The sequence below is a fragment of the Oncorhynchus mykiss genome, chromosome 30, assembly GCF_057628025.1.
Source record: "Oncorhynchus mykiss isolate SJ-2025 chromosome 30, ASM5762802v1, whole genome shotgun sequence".
NCBI lineage: Eukaryota > Metazoa > Chordata > Actinopteri > Salmoniformes > Salmonidae > Oncorhynchus > Oncorhynchus mykiss.
In genome coordinates, this window is record NC_143051.1 from 18,804,617 (window position 1) to 18,828,000 (window position 23,384).

General features: G+C 43.4%; 1 protein-coding gene across 1 annotated transcript; it reads left to right on the forward strand.

Moving 5' to 3' along the window:
* Nucleotides 1-33: 33 nt before the first annotated feature.
* On the forward strand, nt 34-22,075 carry LOC110488049 (uncharacterized). Its single transcript, XM_090227692.1, is given in 20 exon segments — nt 34-137; nt 942-1,071; nt 1,260-1,418; nt 1,604-2,204; nt 2,207-3,089; nt 3,300-3,399; nt 3,582-3,747; nt 4,218-4,340; nt 13,414-13,578; nt 13,774-13,866; nt 14,030-14,166; nt 14,283-14,366; nt 15,132-15,320; nt 15,932-16,114; nt 19,538-19,664; nt 19,667-19,717; nt 19,836-20,113; nt 20,262-20,393; nt 21,031-21,388; nt 21,646-22,075. Coding segments are annotated over 19 exon segments (4,029 nt in total). The 5' UTR covers nt 34-137; nt 942-981; the 3' UTR covers nt 21,756-22,075.
* The last annotated feature ends 1,309 nt before the right edge of the window (nt 22,076-23,384 follow it).

The window sequence follows — 23,384 nt, forward strand, 5'->3', positions numbered from 1 at the left end:
TTACTTCCTCAGCAGCCTTCCATTGGTAGATAGGTGGACGTCACTTTTACAGCGCGCTAAAATTGTGGAAATAACTGCTCGGTACAATAGTTAGCTATGTCATTTTCCTGGTGTGATTTATTATTGCCCGCAGTCAGGTAAGAAACGTCAGACTTATTTCGTTTGAGATGACGGCCTTTTGGGACTTTTTTAACCCACTCTTGTAGCTTTAGCTCAGAGAGCCAGATGGCTAAGGCTAGATGTGTCTGCTCTCTGATTTGACGTTGTTTACATTCTCATGTGGCTCTTGTTTGAAACGTTAGGTAGCTACTACGTTTATAATGAATGCTAACAATGATTTGGAGTATTACTGCCATGAGAGCCAGCTGTTTGGATACTGCTGAAATCACTGACTTATATATTTATATAGATAACGTTACCGTTCACTTTCACACTTGCACAAACTCTGAACTCTAGTCTAACATATCATATTTACAACAAATTGCTACCGGCTATAATATTAATTATTCATCATCTTAGCAAACTGATTCCTACAAGGTCGATAATATCTGTGGAAGTGATGGCTCCTATGTAGCTAGTTATCTATTCAATTTTTGTATCATGCATTACTCGGAGACTACGGTAACTAACATATTGTCTTTCCCACTCTGACTTGTTCTATTATTCAGGGTGATATTAACGGAGCCCCAGAAGCATTAACATAACTCAAACACAGGATCAGTACATTGCTGTCCTTAGGCTTGTATTCGTTAAGGAACACTGTAGGAAAACGTTTAGCAACAGATAAACAAAAACAAGTGTTTCTTATTGGACATTCAGCTAGGTCTCTCCGTTTTGGTCCGTTTGCTTCTACTGAATAGGACCCAGGTATCCTCCTATAATTCATGTCAGTTACTGAAATATGTTGCTTTGAATTTTGTGTTTCTGCGTGTGTTTCACAGAGCTCCACAAAGAATATCGAACGCTCAAGCAAGCAAATAAATGGGCACACAGACCCAACACCTACCTCACAGACTCAATCAGGTTTTGTCTGTAGATAGCGGCAGCCGTCCCTGTTGCCAGAGAGAAAAGGTAGGTTACATTCGGTTCAGTATAATTATATTGTTATAAATCTCCTTAACTCCAGTTATAATTTATTGACTGTACTTAAAGGTGCAATTTGAGATTGGTACATACATTTTGGGATTTTTCAAATAATGATGTATACCCATTGACTGCTTTGAGCAGATTTCCCATTTTAATATGTTTTCTCTTTGAAGGACTCAGGTTGCTGGGGCACTCAGCTGAACTGTAAGAGCATGCCGGTGGCTGCCCCCAAACTGACTCTGACAGCCAAGGAAAGGGAGTCCCTCCAAGCCTCGGCCCAGTACTTTGACATGAAGCTCAAGTCAAACCTGGACCTGGGAGCTCTAACAAAGGTACGGTCTGTGTGTGTCCAGTTCCACATGTTGTGTTTTGCAAACTCTGTAGCATAAATGTGATTTGCATAGATGAAGACTTAGTGTAAAATGCAAACATCAATTGCAAGAAATCATGAATCAGATGTGGAGAATTTGGAGCTCTGCCATTTATACATTTTTCCTGCACTATAAACTGTTTGTAGGAGAGACCGGTTTCTCTGAAGAAGTCGTTCACTCCTCGTGGAACACCTCTGAAGTCATGGAAAGATGTCCAGAGCCCATACCCTGCAGCTGGAGCTGCAGACAGACATACCCTGCATCTGGAGCTGCAGACAGACATACCCTGCAGCTGGAGCTGCAGACAGCCATACCCTACAGCTGGAGCTGCGGGCAGACAGCCATACCCTACAGCTGGAGCTGCAGGCAGACAGCCATACCCTGCAGCTGGAGCTGCGGGCAGACAGCCATACCCTACAGCTAAGCTGCGGGCAGACAGCCATACCCTACAGCTGGAGCTGCGGACAGACAGACATACCCTACAGCTGGAGCTGCGGGCAGACAGACATACCCTACAGCTGGAACTGCGGGCAGACAGACATATCCTGCAGCTGGAGCTGCAGGCAGACAGACATACCCTGTTATCCCCTCTGCCAAAGCCAGCCAACACACGTCAAGACCTGGCCTCTCCAATGCAGACAGGGACAGAACACCCAGAGCAGCTGCCGGAGGAGCCCTTTGAGCCCCTAACAGCCTTCACGCCCTCCAAGCTACCTCCTGCAGCGGGGTATCCTCATCATACAGACAGGCAGGCAGCAGGGCCCAGCAGCTCAGACAGACCTTCACCAAGAGGCTGACCTCTGTATTTGATGAGGTGGGTGACGCAGAGTAGCCGGTTGTGGGTAATTTGTCTCTTGCCGTGGAAGCGGCGATGAGTTCGCCACACGCCAAAAGGGGAGGCGCTGGCAAGGGAGAGATCGCAGGACATGCCGCCAGTTCCTTTGTCACACCTTCCAGGCAGAACGAAGGGGCAACTCTCCTGGGGGAGAGGGCTTCCAAGAGTACCATGCCACAGGATCTGCCTTCTCCTGACGAGCACCAGCCCCAGGTTGGTGGTGGCGTAACGTCTGCAACAGACCCAGCCAGTCTGTGGCCCGCTGGACAACGCTCCTCATTAGTGTCTGGCTCTGGAGGAGGAGAGGATGAAGAAACCAGATCAGGTCTCAAAGGACAGGCAGAGGGCGGTACGATAGAAGAGACCGCCGTCGGCGCCACCACTGCCAAGAAATCTCGAGTGAGGGCCAGACAGGGCCGGGGAGGAGGGGATGTGGAGGAGGCAAGAGTGTTAACGCAGCCACCGCAGGCCGAAGGTGATGAGCTCGGATTGGAGAAGAAGGGTACAAAGAAAAGGGGTGGAAAAAGACACAGGAATCCTGACACAGATGGAGAGAACCCTGCAGGCACGGAGAAAGAGGAGTGGGTGGTGAAAAAGAGGAGAAGGACAGATAAAGCCCCCCAAGCGAGGAAGAAGGCTAAGACAGGTGATGGAGACGTCAGCGATCAGGAGGATGGTGACGTCACAGAGAAGGAAGTGGTGAAGCAGAAACCAAGGGTTCCACAGGAGAACCTGCTAGGAGGTGGATGAGACATCAAATCTGCCAGGAACAGAGGGAGCAACACTATGAGACCTAAGTGGGTTATACTCTATATTACCCTGAGACTACTAATATATTTCAACAAATAATATTATTTATATTTACAAATTGACCTATGCACTTGCAAGAGCCCCTTTAAATACATATTTCTCATTGACTGTAATTGTCATATAACTGGACCTTCATTTTACAAATGTAATTGTTTTGTATTAATGTGATTTTTCTGTTGCTCCATTCATCTATCCAGAGCCACCATGAACTCGGACGGTAACTTTGTGAAGATCAACCTGAAAAAGAAGTCTCACGTCAAAGGATACGTATGTAGGGGCGCTGGCCTACGGAAGCAGGTAAGAACTTTAGTAGCAATAGTAGCATTACAAAATACATTCAGTACTGTTATTGATTCTCTGTTTTGAGTACAGTTGAACAGCATACTAGTTGAACAGCATACTGTCCCTGCCTAGGAAGACAGTATGTATATATGATATCAGCATATAGCAGCATTTGTCCTGTTTTCTCTCTGTTTCAGCTAAAGGGGGAGATGTTTGGAGGGCCAGACTCAAGGTTTAGAGGGGGCTTCTGCAGAAGAGGCAGAGGAGGGTTTAGAGGCAGCTTCGGAGGGTTCAAACGTCCAGGTGACAGCTGCTTCAAGTGTGGAGGCATAGGACACTGGGCTATGAACTGCAAGGGCAGAGGTGAGAGGTCAGGACACTGGGCTATGAACTGCAAGGGCAGAGGTGAGAGGTCACAGGACATACACTGAAGAATGCTACACACCAACAACTCACTATGAGCCGTGGTAGCAAAATTAGCTTGTTTAGATGATTGGTTCTTCAGAAACTAGTCTCATTTACCACATCATGCTTATCTTTACTCATCTTTAAGTTGATATATAAAGTACTGTACTAAACAGTTTTCTTTGATGCAGGTCTGTTGAGCAAGGTCAGGTGCAACATTACAGGACATTCAGATAGAAATGTATTTTGTTCAACAGATCTGATTCTCTGTCCTATACAATAGTACTTTTTGCTCTCTACATGACATTTCTGTCTGCAACATTTGGTAAGTTTCTCCCTATTGAATACATCCCTGTACCCTGTGAATGTTATATATTGACTGTTATATAACCCCTATTTAACCTTTTGTGTGCCCCTCCCGTTTCCAGTTGCAGCTCCAGTAGACAGTGCTGCTGCTGATGAGGCGTCTGCGGTTGAGGAGGAGCCCTTGGAGCTGCCAACCTTGGAGGAGGTTGCCCGGGCAACAGGAACTCTGCGTTCCGAGCCTCTGGGTATGTCATTGTCACCCTGTCTGGTGATGAGATTTACTTTAGTGAAAATGTTGAGGCAGATTCTCTCTTCAATCTCAATCAAAATATTCCCAATTTACATATCAAATGGCACCCTATTCACTATATTGTGCACTACTTTTGACCTTAGCCCTATTGGCCCTGCTCAAAAGTAGGGCTCTGTGAAGGGGATAGGGTGGCCCTGCTCAAAAGTAGGTCTCTGTGAAGGGGATAGGGTGCTATTTGGGACACGCATACTTTGAAGCATTACAATAAGCTAAATAGACACTAACTTTGTAGAAATGTGACTGATTAGAATCCTCCCCATACACTCAGTAACTTTGTTGATCCAGTTGATATAGTTTGTTGATAAGTGAGGTTCTAACAGTGTATCTGTCAGCTGTGAGTATTTCACCCAAGTCTAACTCCCTTCAGTAGCCCAGAGCATCTGTTTCACTAGTAGAAACACAACAAATAAATAAAAACAACACACACTTTGGGTTACAATGGGCTGGTCCTGTGCCTGTGATGTTAAAAGCAGTATTTTATGGTGAAGGCCTCGGGCCCTGGCACAGTGTCTACCCAGCACAACAGAGTGGAAACCATCCGTCTTTCCACTCTCTGTAATACATCTCCACTCTCCACATGTCTGAACGCAGGCCCCAGACATCCCAACTGGAGATAAAACCACAACTCCAAACTCAAGCGGCTATGTAGTTTAGCTGGATACAGTCTGTACTGTAAGGCATCGGAGCCCGCAAGATGTGTCTAGCATGGACTTAAGGGGGAAAAATGTCACTGGTAAGACCAATCACGGAGGGTCCCCACGGAACGCTCAACACTCATTTTCATAGCACGCCATGGAGCTCTGGTCAGAAGTAGTGCACAATGTAGGGAATAGGGTGCCATTTGGGAAGCACATAGAGTGAAATGCAGCCCCACACACAGACGATGTCCAGCAAACGTTGGAGTGATTGTGCAGGCAGAAACAGAGGCCCCTCTAAACCAAGACGGAACAGGCAGACCTACAGTTTAAAACTAGATGAGCATAACAGCTCCTCCACTGTCTGGCAAAGCAATGATGTCATGCTACTAAACTAACCTGCATGCCAAAAGGTCAAAGAGCTCATGCTTGCCCCCCTGCAATTCTCTCACTCCGGTTACTTCCTCCCAGTTCCCTGCCCATAACAACAACTGATTTAGGCTCAGTTTCTCCCGACTCCAATACAAACCTCAGTCATAACAAACTCGACACCAAAGCTGACCCTTAGACCAGTGGTGGAATTAGGTCATTACAGCTCTGTACGTGAGGTCCCTCTGACGATGGATACGTCCCAAATGACACCCTATTTCCTTTACAGTGCACCCTATTCTCTTTATAGTACACCCTATTCCCTTTTATAGTGGACCCAATTCCCTGTGTAGTACACTTTATTTTCTTTATAGTGCACCCTATTGTCTTTATAGTGCACACTATTCCCTGTGTAGTACACTTTATTCTCTTTATAGTACACTTTATTCTCTTGATAGTGCACCCTATTCCCTGTCTAGTATACTTAATTGTCTTTATAGTACACTTTATTCTCTTTATAGTGCACCCTATTCCCTGTGTAGTACACTTTATTCTCTTTATAGTGCACCCTATTCTCTTTATAGTGCAGCCTATTCTCTTTATAGTACACTTACACTTTATTCTCTTTATAGTGCACCCTATTCTCTTTATAGTACACTTTATTCTCTTTATAGTGCACCCTATTCTCTTTATAGTACACTTTATTCTCTTTATAGTACACTTTATTCTCTTTATAGTGCACCCTATTCTCTTTATAGTACACTTTATTCTCTTTATAGTGCACCCTATTCTCTTTATAGTACACTTTATTCTCTTTATAGTGCACCCTATTCTCTTTATAGTACACTTTATTCTCTTTATAGTGCACCCTATTCTCTTTATAGTACACTTTATTCTCTTTATAGTGCACCCTATTCTCTTTATAGTGCACCCTATTCTCTTTATAGTACACTTTATTCTCTTTATAGTACACTTTATTCTCTTTATAGTGCACCCTATTCTCTTTATAGTACACTTTATTCTCTTTATAGTGCAGCCTATTCTCTTTATAGTACACTTTATTCTCTTTATAGTGCACCCTATTCTCTTTATAGTACAGCCTATTATCTTTATATTACACCCCATTCCCTGTGTAGTACACCCTATTACCTGTATAGGTACACCCTGTTCCCTGTATAGTACACCCTGTTCCCTGTATAGTACACCCTGTTCCCTGTATAGTACACCCTGTTCCCTGTATAGTACACCCTGTTCCCTGTATAGTACACCCTGTTCCCTGTATAGTACACTCTGTTCCCTGTATAGTACACTCTGTTCCCTGTATAGTACACCCTGTTCCCTGTATAGTACACCCTGTTCCCTGTATAGTACACCCTGTTCCCTGTATAGTACACTCTGTTCCCTGTATAGTACACCCTGTTCCCTGTATAGTACACCCTGTTCCCTGTATAGTACACTTTATTCTCTTTATAGTGCACCCTATACTCTTTATAGTGCACCCTATTCTCTTTATAGTACACTTTATTCTCTTTATAGTGCAGCCTATTCTCTTTATAGTGCACCCTATTCTCTTTATAGTGCACCCTATTCTCTTTATAGTGCACCCTATTCTCTTTATAGTGCACCCTATTCTCTTTATAGTGCACCCTATTATCTTTATAGTGCACCCTATTCCCTTTATAGTGCACCCTATTCCCTTTATAGTGCACCCTATTCCCTTTATAGTGCACCCTATTCTCTTTATAGTGCACCCTATTCTCTTTATAGTGCACCCTATTCTCTTTATAGTGCACCCTATTCTCTTTATAGTGCACCCTATTCCCTTTATAGTGCACCCTATTCCCTTTATAGTGCACCCTATTCCCTTTATAGTGCACCCTATTCCCTTTATAGTGCACCCTATTCTCTTTATAGTGCACCCTATTCTCTTTATAGTGCACCCTATTCCCTTTATAGTGCACCCTATTCTCTTTATAGTGCACCCTATTCTCTTTATAGTGCACCCTATTCTCTTTATAGTGCACCCTATTCTCTTTATAGTGCACCCTATTCTCTTTATAGTGCACCCTATTCCCTTTATAGTGCACCCTATTCCCTTTATAGTGCACCCTATTCTCTTTATAGTGCACCCTATTCTCTTTATAGTGCACCCTATTCTCTTTATAGTGCACCCTATTCTCTTTATAGTGCACCCTATTCCCTTTATAGTGCACCCTATTCCCTTTATAGTGCACCCTATTCTCTTTATAGTACACCATGTTTCCTGTATAGTACACCCTGTTCCCTGTATAGTACACCCTGTTCCCTGTTTAGTACACCCTGTTCCCTGTATAGTACACCCTGTTCCCTGTATAGTACACCCTGTTCCCTGTTTAGTACACCCTGTTCCCTGTATAGTACTCCCTGTTTCCTGTATAGTACTCCCTGTTCCCTGTATAGTACTCCCTGTTCCCTGTATAGTACTCCCTGTTCCCTGTATAGTACTCCCTGTTCCCTGTATAGTACTCCCTGTTCCCTGTATAGTACTCCCTGTTCCCTGTATAGTACACCCTGTTCCCTGTATAGTACTCCCTGTTCCCTGTATAGTACTCCCTGTTCCCTGTATAGTACACTCTGTTCCCTGTATAGTACACCCTGTTCCCTGTATAGTACTCCCTGTTCCCTGTATAGTACACTCTGTTCCCTGTATAGTACACCCTGTTCCCTGTATAGTACACCCTGTTCCCTGTATAGTACTCCCTGTTCCCTGTATAGTACACTCTGTTCCCTGTATAGTACACCCTGTTCCCTGTATAGTACACTCTGTTCCCTGTATAGTACACTCTGTTCCCTGTATAGTACACCCTGTTCCCTGTATAGTACACCCTGTTCCCTTTATAGTGCACCCTATTCTCTTTATAGTACACTTTATTCTCTTTATAGTGCACCCTATTCTCTTTATAGTACACTTTATTCTCTTTATAGTGGACCCTATTCTCTTTATAGTGCACCCTATTCTCTTTATAGTACACTTTATTCTCTTTATAGTACACTTTATTCTCTTTATAGTGCACCCTATTCTCTTTATAGTACACTTTATTCTCTTTATAGTGCAGCCTATTCTCTTTATAGTACACTTTATTCTCTTTATAGTGCACCCTATTCTCTTTATAGTACAGCCTATTATCTTTATATTACACCCCATTCCCTGTGTAGTACACCCTATTACCTGTATAGGTACACCCTGTTCCCTGTATAGTACACCCTGTTCCCTGTATAGTACACCCTGTTCCCTGTATAGTACACCCTGTTCCCTGTATAGTACACCCTGTTCCCTGTATAGTACACTCTGTTCCCTGTATAGTACACCCTGTTCCCTGTATAGTACACCCTGTTCCCTGTATAGTACACCCTGTTCCCTGTATAGTACACCCTGTTCCCTGTATAGTACACCCTGTTCCCTGTATAGTACACCCTGTTCCCTGTATAGTACACTCTGTTCCCTGTATAGTACACCCTGTTCCCTGTATAGTACACCCTGTTCCCTGTATAGTACACCCTGTTCCCTGTATAGTACACCCTGTTCCCTGTATAGTACACCCTGTTCCCTGTATAGTACACTCTGTTCCCTGTATAGTACACCCTGTTCCCTGTATAGTACACCCTGTTCCCTGTATAGTACACTCTGTTCCCTGTATAGTACACCCTGTTCCCTGTATAGTACACCCTGTTCCCTGTATAGTACACTCTGTTCCCTGTATAGTACACCCTGTTCCCTGTATAGTACACCCTGTTCCCTGTATAGTACACTTTATTCTCTTTATAGTGCACCCTATACTCTTTATAGTGCACCCTATTCTCTTTATAGTACACTTCATTCTCTTTATAGTGCAGCCTATTCTCTTTATAGTGCACCCTATTCTCTTTATAGTGCACCCTATTCTCTTTATAGTGCACCCTATTCTCTTTATAGTGCACCCTATTCTCTTTATAGTGCACCCTATTCTCTTTATAGTGCACCCTATTATCTTTATAGTGCACCCTATTCCCTTTATAGTGCACCCTATTCCCTTTATAGTGCACCCTATTCCCTTTATAGTGCACCCTATTCTCTTTATAGTGCACCCTATTCTCTTTATAGTGCACCCTATTCTCTTTATAGTGCACCCTATTCTCTTTATAGTGCACCCTATTCCCTTTATAGTGCACCCTATTCCCTTTATAGTGCACCCTATTCCCTTTATAGTGCACCCTATTCCCTTTATAGTGCACCCTATTCTCTTTATAGTGCACCCTATTCTCTTTATAGTGCACCCTATTCCCTTTATAGTGCACCCTATTCTCTTTATAGTGCACCCTATTCTCTTTATAGTGCACCCTATTCTCTTTATAGTGCACCCTATTCTCTTTATAGTGCACCCTATTCTCTTTATAGTGCACCCTATTCTCTTTATAGTGCACCCTATTCCCTTTATAGTGCACCCTATTCCCTTTATAGTGCACCCTATTCTCTTTATAGTACACCATGTTTCCTGTATAGTACACCCTGTTCCCTGTATAGTACACCCTGTTCCCTGTTTAGTACACCCTGTTCCCTGTATAGTACACCCTGTTCCCTGTATAGTACACCCTGTTCCCTGTTTAGTACACCCTGTTCCCTGTATAGTACTCCCTGTTTCCTGTATAGTACTCCCTGTTCCCTGTATAGTACTCCCTGTTCCCTGTATAGTACTCCCTGTTCCCTGTATAGTACTCCCTGTTCCCTGTATAGTACTCCCTGTTCCCTGTATAGTACTCCCTGTTCCCTGTATAGTACTCCCTGTTCCCTGTATAGTACACCCTGTTCCCTGTATAGTACTCCCTGTTCCCTGTATAGTACTCCCTGTTCCCTGTATAGTACACTCTGTTCCCTGTATAGTACACCCTGTTCCCTGTATAGTACTCCCTGTTCCCTGTATAGTACACTCTGTTCCCTGTATAGTACACCCTGTTCCCTGTATAGTACACCCTGTTCCCTGTATAGTACTCCCTGTTCCCTGTATAGTACACTCTGTTCCCTGTATAGTACACTCTGTTCCCTGTATAGTACACTCTGTTCCCTGTATAGTACACCCTGTTCCCTGTATAGTACACCCTGTTCCCTGTATAGTACACCCTGTTCCCTGTATAGTACACCCTGTTCCCTGTATAGTACACCCTGTTCCCTGTATAGTACACTCTGTTCCCTGTATAGTGCAGCCTATTCTCTTTATAGTACACTTTATTCTCTTTATAGTGCACCCTATTCTCTTTATAGTACAGCCTATTATCTTTATATTACACCCCATTCCCTGTGTAGTACACCCTATTACCTGTATAGGTACACCCTGTTCCCTGTATAGTACACCCTGTTCCCTGTATAGTACACCCTGTTCCCTGTATAGTACACCCTGTTCCCTGTATAGTACACCCTGTTCCCTGTATAGTACACTCTGTTCCCTGTATAGTACACCCTGTTCCCTGTATAGTACACCCTGTTCCCTGTATAGTACACCCTGTTCCCTGTATAGTACACCCTGTTCCCTGTATAGTACACTCTGTTCCCTGTATAGTACACCCTGTTCCCTGTATAGTACACCCTGTTCCCTGTATAGTACACTTTATTCTCTTTATAGTGCACCCTATACTCTTTATAGTGCACCCTATTCTCTTTATAGTACACTTTATTCTCTTTATAGTGCAGCCTATTCTCTTTATAGTGCACCCTATTCTCTTTATAGTGCACCCTATTCTCTTTATAGTGCACCCTATTCTCTTTATAGTGCACCCTATTCTCTTTATAGTGCACCCTATTCTCTTTATAGTGCACCCTATTATCTTTATAGTGCACCCTATTCCCTTTATAGTGCACCCTATTCCCTTTATAGTGCACCCTATTCCCTTTATAGTGCACCCTATTCTCTTTATAGTGCACCCTATTCTCTTTATAGTGCACCCTATTCTCTTTATAGTGCACCCTATTCCCTTTATAGTGCACCCTATTCCCTTTATAGTGCACCCTATTCCCTTTATAGTGCACCCTATTCCCTTTATAGTGCACCCTATTCTCTTTATAGTGCACCCTATTCTCTTTATAGTGCACCCTATTCCCTTTATAGTGCACCCTATTCTCTTTATAGTGCACCCTATTCTCTTTATAGTGCACCCTATTCTCTTTATAGTGCACCCTATTCTCTTTATAGTGCACCCTATTCTCTTTATAGTGCACCCTATTCTCTTTATAGTGCACCCTATTCCCTTTATAGTGCACCCTATTCTCTTTATAGTACACCATGTTTCCTGTATAGTACACCCTGTTCCCTGTATAGTACACCCTGTTCCCTGTTTAGTACACCCTGTTCCCTGTATAGTACACCCTGTTCCCTGTATAGTACACCCTGTTCCCTGTTTAGTACACCCTGTTCCCTGTATAGTACTCCCTGTTTCCTGTATAGTACTCCCTGTTCCCTGTATAGTACTCCCTGTTCCCTGTATAGTACTCCCTGTTCCCTGTATAGTACTCCCTGTTCCCTGTATAGTACTCCCTGTTCCCTGTATAGTACTCCCTGTTCCCTGTATAGTACTCCCTGTTCCCTGTATAGTACTCCCTGTTCCCTGTATAGTACTCCCTGTTCCCTGTATAGTACTCCCTGTTCCCTGTATAGTACACTCTGTTCCCTGTATAGTACACCCTGTTCCCTGTATAGTACTCCCTGTTCCCTGTATAGTACACTCTGTTCCCTGTATAGTACACCCTGTTCCCTGTATAGTACACCCTGTTCCCTGTATAGTACTCCCTGTTCCCTGTATAGTACACTCTGTTCCCTGTATAGTACACCCTGTTCCCTGTATAGTACACCCTGTTCCCTGTATAGTACACTCTGTTCCCTGTATAGTACACTCTGTTCCCTGTATAGTACACCCTGTTCCCTGTATAGTACACCCTGTTCCCTGTATAGTACACCCTGTTCCCTGTATAGTACACCCTGTTCCCTGTATAGTACACCCTGTTCCCTGTATAGTACACTCTGTTCCCTGTATAGTACACCCTGTTCCCTGTATAGTACACCCTGTTCCCTGTATAGTACACTTTATTCTCTTTATAGTGCACCCTATTCTCTTTATAGTGCACCCTATTCTCTTTATAGTACACTTTATTCTCTTTATAGTGCAGCCTATTCTCTTTATAGTGCACCCTATTCTCTTTATAGTGCACCCTATTCTCTTTATAGTGCACCCTATTCTCTTTATAGTGCACCCTATTCTCTTTATAGTGCACCCTATTCCCTTTATAGTGCACCCTATTCCCTTTATAGTGCACCCTATTCCCTTTATAGTGCACCCTATTCTCTTTATAGTGCACCCTATTCTCTTTATAGTGCACCCTATTCTCTTTATAGTGCACCCTATTCTCTTTATAGTGCACCCTATTCCCTTTATAGTGCACCCTATTCCCTTTATAGTGCACCCTATTCCCTTTATAGTGCACCCTATTCCCTTTATAGTGCACCCTATTCTCTTTATAGTGCACCCTATTCCCTTTATAGTGCACCCTATTCTCTTTATAGTACACCATGTTTCCTGTATAGTACACCCTGTTCCCTGTTTAGTACACCCTGTTCCCTGTATAGTACACCCTGTTCCCTGTATAGTACACCCTGTTCCCTGTTTAGTACTCCCTGTTCCCTGTATAGTACTCCCTGTTCCCTGTATAGTACTCCCTGTTCCCTGTATAGTACACCCTGTTCCCTGTATAGTACTCCCTGTTCCCTGTATAGTACTCCCTGTTCCCTGTATAGTACACTCTGTTCCCTGTATAGTACACCCTGTTCCCTGTATAGTACTCCCTGTTCCCTGTATAGTACACTCTGTTCCCTGTATAGTACACTCTGTTCCCTGTATAGTACACTCTGTTCCCTCTATAGTACACCCTATTATTTTTATAATTGTAAAATAAAGGGAATAGGGTGCCATTTGGGACGTAACCTGTCTATCTCTGTTACACAGTGGCACCCCCCAGTGTTAAAGAGGAGAATGAGTGTCAGGGAGAGAAGCAGCAGGAGGATGGTGATGAGGTCTTGTTGAATGTGATCAGGCCAGACTACAAACGTACTCCTTCTCCGCCCCCCATGCAGCCCCTCTACCCCCTAGGGGAGGACAGAAAAGTGCAAGGTACCCAGTTTTTTCGTTTGTTTGTTGTAAATACAATTATTCAATTAATTGTTTCTAGGCCTAGTATCTGTAAAGCACAACTGCTTATGTAAAAAGAGCTTTATAAAATACATTTGATTTAGTTGATTGATTCAGCGACTCAAATAACTAGTACAGTAGGGTTTATATACCTATTTTCTTACTTTGTTTCTGCAGTGGCGCGTTCTGAAGTTTTTAAAGCACTCAAAGACTTTGGGTTCAAGTCTTTCAGACCAGGGCAGGAACAGGCCACCATGACAATTCTATCAGGTATGCAGGTAGAGGGTAAAACACAGTGAACAGAATTATACAGTACTTAATTTACTACCTCGGTAAATTGATATTGTCGAGATCGAACAAGTGGTCGCTTCCTCACATACAGATTTGTGTTTGTAACAAGCATGATGCTCACTTTGTGTGTGTGTCCCTCCAGGTCTGTCCACTCTAGTGGTGCTCTCCACAGGCATGGGGAAGTCTCTGTGCTACCAGCTGCCTGCCTACCTCTATGCCCAGAGGTCCAACAGTATCACTCTTGTGGTATCACCACTGGTATCTCTTATGGACAATCAGGTAACATATCTGTCCCCTAGTTATACAACACATTATTGATACGGACACTGTCTTGTGAATGTCTCAATAAAGGTCATTGAATGAAATACTGACAGTAAATTATTTTGTCTCCTTAGCTATCTGGATTCCCATCCACACTGAAAGCAGCTGCTATTCACTCCAGTATGTCTAAAAAACAGAGGGAGGCAACCATTGAAAAGGTACTGACATCCGATTACAATCTGCCGAGTTAGAGCATAGTTTATCTAGTCCTAAACATCGACTTCCTCTCTATTTTTGCATAACATTTATATATTTCAGACTTGAACTGAATTAAATATGCCACACGCTTTTATCCAAACCGACTTAGTCAATCTTGCTCTACCATACCAACTGAGCTGTTGATCATGTTGATCTGGTATTAGGGTTCTATATCTCTCAGTGATGTCTTTTTGCTCATGTATAACCTGTCTGTGTCATCTGTCTGTGTCATCTGTCTGTGTCATCTGTCTGTGTCATCTGTCTGTGTCATCTGTCTGTGTCATCTGTCTGTGTCATCTGTCTGTGTCATCTGTCTGTGTCATCTGTCTGTGTCATCTGTCTGTGTCATCTGTCTGTGTCATCTGTCTGTGTCATCTGTCTGTGTCATCTGTCTGTGTCATCTGTCTGTGTCATCTGTCTGTGTCATCTGTCTGTGTCATCTGTCTGTGTCATCTGTCTGTGTCATCTGTCTGTGTCATCTGTCCGTGTCATCTGTCCGTGTCATCTGTCCGTGTCATCTGTCCGTGTCATCTGTCCGTGTCATCTGTCCGTGTCATCTGTCCGTGTCATCTGTCCGTGTCATCTGTCCGTGTCATGCCATGAAGCTGCTACTACAATGGTGTCAGTCATATTTGCATTGATGTTGGTGGTGATTTTCATGACAATAAAGTTTCCTGATTTGATTGTATATGCTTTGGGTATCTCTGTCTGTGTGTTCCCTCCAGGTTAAGGCAGGTGAGGTCCATTTCCTGCTCCTGTCCCCTGAGGCGTTGGTAGCTGGAGGTCACTCTGGCTTTGCCTGTCTGCCCCCAGCTGACCAGCTCCCCCCGGTGGCCTTTGCCTGTATTGACGAGGCCCACTGTGTCTCAGAGTGGTCCCACAACTTCAGGCCCTGCTACCTGCGTCTCTGCAAGGTGAGATCTGGTCATTGACCACCCAATATATGATAAACAGCAACTGTCAAGGAAGTGTCAGATCAGAGAAGAGCAGAAGCTCTGTTCTTTCCACTTAGTTTCCATGTCTGCAAATGAACCATTGTAACTCACTATCAGGAATCTCTAAATCCACTCTCAACTCACAAAACAAGCAAAACCAAAGATTTTTGGTAGGAGCAAATGATATGTCATCTCTTCTCTCATATATAGAACTGCCAATGGCCTCTTTGTGTATAAAACATTTAACTCATTTAAAATGAATATAATAACTCAATGTTTTTTAAGTCCTTTCTTAAATTAGGAGCATGTCTCTTACCATTATAGCTGTACATGGTTACACACATACAGTAAATGCCATTCTTCCCCTCAGTGTTAAAGTGCCCTCTTAGTGTATGTTCAGTCTCCTAGGTGTTGAGGGACCGTCCAGGTCATCTACACACCGCTAGACGATATTAGCCTGCTGAGCTAAAGCATTACTAGGCATTACTAGGCTAAAGCATTACTAGGCATTACTGTAGCTCAAGGAGCTAACGCCAGTCTTCAGGTCTCAGGTAGGTTTTTAACTGAACCACCTCTGTTCCATCTCCTAGGTGTTGAGGGACCCTCTGGGTGTGCGTTGCCTGCTGGGTCTGACTGCCACCGCCACCCTGTCCACAGCCCTGGACATCGCTCAACACCTGGACATCACTGACCAGGACGGTATTGCTGTCCGCTCGGCCGCCGTGCCTGACAACCTGCAGCTGTCTGTCTCCATGGACCGAGACAAGGACTAGGTAGGATAGCAACGTGCACACACACACACACACGATTGAGGTTAGGGGTGTGTTGACATGCAAATACTCGTAATTGTATCCATAAATTGACAGTTGATAGGCAGATCAAATTGATACTTGTAATCGTAAAAAAAATTAAGTGTTTTAATATTCCTAAATAGATGTTGGCAAAATACCTCCCTGTACATTCTCACTGCAAAAAAATCTGCAGATTAGTAGCAGCGAGCGGAGGGGTGTGTGTCTGTCCTCAACTTCCAGCGGGCAGCCAAGTTTACTCTTACTTAGTCAGAATGCTTGCCAACGTTTCATATTTTTCCCCTAACCTTGGCCCACTTGTTAGATATTATGCTCATTGATATATTGATAGCAAACCGCCCTTACTGTGTGATTAATCATAGTGGGTGGCAGCAGCAATCTAAATGATCAGACCAGAAACATGATTCTTAATTTTCTAAATCGTTCAGTGGGGTCTTTCTCATGATCATGTGAAATTATGAAGTGAGTGAACGGATTCACTCTATCCAATCAGAGCAGCAGGATCAATGTACACACACACACACACACACACACCGACAGGCAAACTAGCACGCACATGACTGGCTCTATTTTTGTCATTTTTACCCCCTTTTTTCATGATATTAAATTGGTAGTTACAGTCTTGTCCCATCGCTGCAACTCCCGTACGGACTCAGGAGAGGCAAAGGTCGAGAGTCGCGCGTCCTCCGAAACATGACCCTGCCAAGCCACACTGCTTCTTGACATAGTGCCCACTTAACCCGGAAGCCAGCCTCACCAATGTGTTGGAGGAAACGCCGTACAACTGGCGACCGTGTCAGAGTGCATGCGCCCCGGACCACCACAAGTAGTCTCTAGAGTGCGATGGGACAAGGACTTCCCGGCCGGCCAAACCCTCCCCTAACCCGGATGACGCTGGGCCAATTGTGCACCACCTCATGGGTCTCCTGGTTGTGGCCGGCTGCGACACAGCCTGGGTTCGAACCCGGGTGACGCCTATTGCACTGCGCCACTCGGGAGGCCCGACTGACTCAAGGACAGAACGTATAGTTTAGAAACTGTGACTGACTGACATGAGAAACATACTTGGATTATGGATAATTACAAAAAATACTTGTATCCAGAAAATGTCCCATATCTGTTACTCATTTTGTCTGACTACTCTGCACACCCTTAGTTGAGGTGTTTAGTGTAGTGAAACATTCAGAATGTTCAGAACCTAGAACTGTAGTAGATAGATCTGACATCATTCACTATTTTACATCAGAAATGTATTGTAGAACAGATACTCAAATTCAATCAATCAAATGTATTTATAAAGCCCTTCTTACATCAGCTGATGTCACAAAGTGCTGTACAAAAACCCAGTGACTCAAGTGACGCACCCCTCCTAGGGACGGCATGGAAGAGCACCAGTAAGCCAGTGACTCAGCCCCTGTAATAGGGTTAGAGGCAGAGAAAGGGGAACTGGCAAAGCAGAGAAGGCAAGGGCAGTTCGTTGCTCCAGAGCCTTTCAGTTAACCTTCACACTCCTGGGCCAGACTACACTCAATCATAGGACCCACTGAAGAGATGAGTCTTCAATAAAGACTTAAAGGTTGAGACCGTATATCTGCAACATTTGTGAGTGTGTATGCTGTGCAGGCCAGGATGCAAATATGTGTTTTCTTCCAAAGACTTTGATCATTTGATTGAGTCTGCTTGGATGGAGTTTTTAATTTGGGACTATGTCATCGCTCATCCGTTCCTTAGGCCAGGCAAGCCCAATCAAGCAGAGCTAAACTATTTGAAAGAAAACTAATAGGGTGCGTTCGTAAATTCACTGTCTACTCCGATTTCAGAGCACTCTCGTCTGAGTGTACCAGAGCACAGAATAACTGATGAATTTACTAACGCTCAACACCCGTTGAATATGGTCGGTGCCAGTAATTATTGTCAAAAAAATATTTCCAGCAGCACAGTTTGTCGCCAACACTCTGGATAACATGAAAACAGCCTAAACAGCACTGCTAAAATGGTCAGAGTGAGGTGAGTTCATTTTTTTTGTCTGGAAGTAGCTAGCAAGCTAGCCAACTTTAGCCAGTTAGCTTGGGTGCTTGAGGTCAGAATGCTTGGATCAACCCTACTCCTCTGCCAGAGCATCCAGTTTCCCCCCCCTGAGAGTGAAACGATCTGAATTTATGAACGGACAATCTGACAACGCTCTAAATTTACGAACGCCCAGAGCACACTGGCACTCCAGAGTGAATTTACGAACACACCCATAGTATCAGGATCGTTGCACTTGCGCCTAGAAATAGATGAAAAGGTATGAGCACATGACGAGTTGTGATTTATATCAAGAAATAAATTCTGCTGTAGCTATTTTAAAAGTATTTCTGCCGTTTTGTTTCATAACTGGTCGCTAATCACATAAAGAACTATGTGGAGTCCCATATATGTCTTAGGGCTCTCTTTATGTAGTGTTGTGGTGTCTCTCTTGTCGTGATTTGTGTTTAGCCCTATATTTGTGTTTATTTTATTTTAATCCCAGGCCCCCGTCCCCGCAGGAGGCCTTTTGCCTTTTGGTATGCCGTCATTGTAAATAATAATTTGTTATTATCTGTCTTCCCTAGTTAAATGAAATACAAATATATATCCCAACTTGCACACGGCAATAGTGAGTGAATTGCTGATAGATGAATTTTCCGAAGCGCACAGACATAGAAGTTTTGTAGACTTTCGGGTAAATTCAACAAAGTGTGACTTTGTCCGTGTTTCTTAGTTATTCACACGCTAGGTTGTTTTTCTATGTTCATTTGAGCTTGCTCAACTGCTAGCAAAGAGACATAGGAGAATCTCACCTCTCACAGACGGTCATGTCTTGAATGGATATATTTTCTAGTCAAAACCCTCACAGACCGATGCTGCGTTCAAAACAATTGGAAACTCGGAAATCTCCGACTTGACGACTCCAGTGCATTCAAGGCAACTGGGAACTCCTGACTTGGAACTGGGAATTCTAAGTCAGAAACTTGTGCATCTTTCTAGAGTGCTGACTTTACGACCTGAAGATCACTGACATCATGGTTTTCCCGAGCTCCCAATTGTCTTGAAAGCACCAAGACATGCCAGTTCCCCATACTACAGTAACCTTTTAAAGGGGAAGCTGAAAATGTGTCTCACCTAAGTGACTCAAATGTTTGAGGATACATTGTGCTTGATTGAGCATGGAACACTCCAAAAACCTTTTATTCATGAAATTTTTGTAATTTCTTATCATAAAAACACTCTTCCTCAAATACTTTCATTCTGCTCTTAAATGTCTTTGTGTGCTCTTACATTTTTCAACTTAAAAAAAATATAAAAAATAATGTCAGCATAGAGCCCTGAGTATTTGAACCCTGCGTGTGCCTTTCCCCTGTCCAGGCCCTGGTGTCTCTGCTGAAGGGAGAGATGTTCGGGTCTCTGGAGTCCGTCATCGTCTACTGCACCAGGAGAGACGAGGCCACCCATATATCTGCCCTGCTCAGGACCTGCCTCCAGGGGGTGCTGTTGCCAGCCAGGAGGAAGATGACAACCCTATAGGGAAGAAGAAGAAAGCTTTGGGTACCTATCTATTTGCGTTTGGCTTGATGACAATAGGAGATTAGGAGTTTTGAAGCACTTGTACTCTGAGACGCTTTGTGAATACGGGCCCTGACCTCTCTCTGCTGTGTTTCCTCAGCCAGGAAGAAGATCCGTAAGCCTCTGAAGTGAATGGCTGAGTCCTACCACGCCAGCATGTCGTCATCCGAGCGCCGTCGTGTCCAGAACAGCTTCATGTGTGGAGAGCTGCGCATGGTGGTTGCCACGGTAGCCTTCAGCATGGGCCTGGACAAGTCGGACGTGCTCGGCATCGTGCACTACAACATGCCCAAGAGCTTTGAGAGCTACGTGCAGGAGATCGAGAGGGCAGGGAGAGACGGAGTACCGGCTCACTGTCATCTCTTCCTGGAACCTGAGGTGAGGTTTCTCAAGATTGTTATTTTTCTCTCTCTAACTCTCCAGCTCTCTCTCTCTCTCTCTTGTATTTTTTTGGTTGGATGTACAATATTTTACACTTTTATTCAACATCACTGTAATCCTACGTTCTTGTCTGCTGTGGTTCTAGGGAGGGGACCTGCATGAGTTGCACATCTATGCAGATACCGTGGACTACTACACTGTGAAGAAGCTGGTGCAGAAGGTGTTTCCTTCCTACAAGTGCAGCCAGGTCTACCAGAAGTAGCAGGATCTAGCCAGGGTAATGTTGACATACTTATGTATTCTTTCCCCATTCTCTCCATCTACACTCATTATATGAACCCTAATTAAAGGTCCACTGAAACCTGATTTATTTATTTATTTTATTTTGCAGCCTTTGTTTTATATATATTTCCACACTATGAGGTTGGAATACTTCTGTGAAATTGTGATGATAATGCCCTTTTTAGTATAAGAGCTGTTTGGAAAAAAAACACCTGCAATTTCAGCCTGTTTTGGTGGGATGGAGTTTTGGCCTGCCTGGTGACGTCACCAAATTAGTTAACCGACCAATAAGAGAGTTCCAAACCTCTCTGCCAAGAGCTCGTTTTCCGTTTTTCCCTCCCCACTCAGGCTAGCTAAATTCTTCCTTGAGAAAATGTATTCACAGCAAGGTACTTAATTGTTACCCATAAATGATTAGATATTAAAATTAAAAGGGCTGCATTGGATCTTTAAGACATAAAAAAAGCTAAACTTGATTTAGAATTCATGTCAAAATGTTTATTTTAACAAGTTTTATTGCACCATAGAATTAAATAGAATTCCTTCATTGTAATGTCATTTGTCTCTGTGTAGGACATAAACCAAGCATATCTTTTTGAGGAGTTGTTCTCATTTCTTTCACGCTGTCTTAGGCTCTGGAGGAGGTTGACGACTCCGAGATGATGGAACTGATGGACACCTGTGATGAGACCTCTGCTGCAGCACCAGAACAAACAAAGGAGACTAGTCAAAACACCCCCTTTGAGCAGTTGGAACAGGCCAAAGTCCCTACTGAGGACAAGGATGTACCAACTCTTCAACCATCGGAGGGGAAGCAGAAAGAACCACCAGAGTTGAGTGTTCCACTTCCCCGGAGAGGGGATGGCGAACAGGAAGAGGAGGAGGGGCCAGGGGGAGGTGATGATTGGCCCACGACTAGGGTGTGTCACACCCATGAGAGGGCCGTCCCTATGCAGGACACTGTGGAAGCCCTGGACATCACTGAGGAAGGTGAGTACCTCACTATACCTAACACAGGACAGGTGAAATGTCTTGTCTGTTGTTTAATTCAATAAAACGGCCAATTGTGTCACTCAGATAATTGATTCAAGGATCAGAAAACAGTAAATATGTCATTAGAATGAAATCCCAGTTTAATGTATCTTTTTCTGTCAAGACCAGTGCCCTTCAGACATCAGAGTAACAATGTAACTTGTAAGTCATTGTAAGTCAAAGACTGTCTCTGTGTGTCTCTGTGTGTTTGTCAGGTTTGGAGACTCTGCTGTGCTACCTGGAGCTGCACCGTCAGCAGTGGGTAGAGCTGTTCCACCCCACCCTCTCTGTCTGTAAGATGGTCAGCTCTGCAAACTCACCATGATGTAGGGCAACATCACAACACCCGGCTCATGTTCATTCATTAGGGCACACCGTATATATTTATTTTTAAACTGTGTGCATTTTCAGTTTGCAGAACCTCGACAAGTACTGCAAACTCACTCTGAACACCTGGCCAGTCTGTTACAGTAGACTGTTTACCTGTAAGAAAAAAAGTTGTGTTGGATAGGTTGTGTTTGTGTATAGTATGTAGGTGTGTATTATTTGCTCATGTGACGATTTTGTGGTCAAGTAAACATTGTAGCAAAGTGTCATTTCTTCAGTGTTGTCACATGAAAAGATATACTCAAATATTTACAAAAATGTTAGAAAAAAATACAAATCATGACAAAAACAAAGTGATTAACCAGTCATAACTAGCCAATGGCAATGCAGATTACACAGTAAGCAACCAATTGATTAAACACAGGATATGACATCATGGAACACTCACTTTTGTGATATACTGTATATACCACTAGAACATATGTCCCATCACATGTAAATTATTTTGTTGTCATTTCCATAACATTTCACAGTTTTCTTTCCACAAATGTTTCCTACCATTGAAGCACAATGTTGCATTTTTGCAACGTTTCCAGAAAATGTACTACACATTTGAGAAAAAAAACTGATTATTGTCATAATCAGAGGCCTAATACAAGTATTTCTGAAGGGTAGTAACATTAATTCCTCATTTGGATCTATGCTTGGGTCTCACAGGGTTAAGGAAATGGATGGCTGGAATGAGGAAGTTAAAATACGAACCTACAAATGTGACTCTCCCATTGTATAAACATTGGTTTATATATTCAAGATTACTCTTTAGTTTATATGTATTCAAGATTACTCTTATTTGATTTTGAATTGTCTGCGCCAGCAATTTATTTGACTAAGCCGGTCAAGGTTGGGGCGGCAGGGTAGCCTTGTGGTTAGAGCGGTGGACTAGTAACCGAAAGGTTGCTAGTTCAAATCCCCCGAGCTGACAAGGTCCAAATCTGTCGTTCTGCCCCTGAACAGGCAGTTAACCCCCCCCCCCCCCCCTAGGCCGTCATTGAAAATAAGAATTTGTTCTTAACTGACTTGCCTAGTTAAATAAAGGTTTAAAAAAATGTTGATAACCTGGTCTAGAACCCATGTTTTATTATCTTTGAACTGAAATATAAACACATTTTTAAGGAACAAGGTAAAATAAAACTGATGATTAACTCAGGGCCTGGGTCACACAGTATTTCCAGTATTGCACCTTTGTTGCTGCAGAATGGTACAGGATAAGTGTGAAACTGTTATGAGATGGAATAATGCCACGTTGGACCTAAACCTTGTCACACTGTGAACTCTTCAACTTAGAGTTGTGAAAATGTATTTTGGGCTCTACAGTATCTTGAAGCACCCCTGATGTTGCTGCAGTTATGGAGGCTGTGTGTTGGCCATGTCTGTCTTCTCAGGGTCAGAGTGAAAATGCTGACTGACTCCACAGAGAGCAGTGTCCGTTTACTTTAAGTAGCAGATAGTATGACTTCTCTGTCTAAGTAGTGATGGTGACCACAAAGTGAGGACATTCTGAGTAACGTCTGCTTGAGGAAATGACTGCAGTGCAGTCTAACTATCAGTTCAGAACAACCTCAGCTCT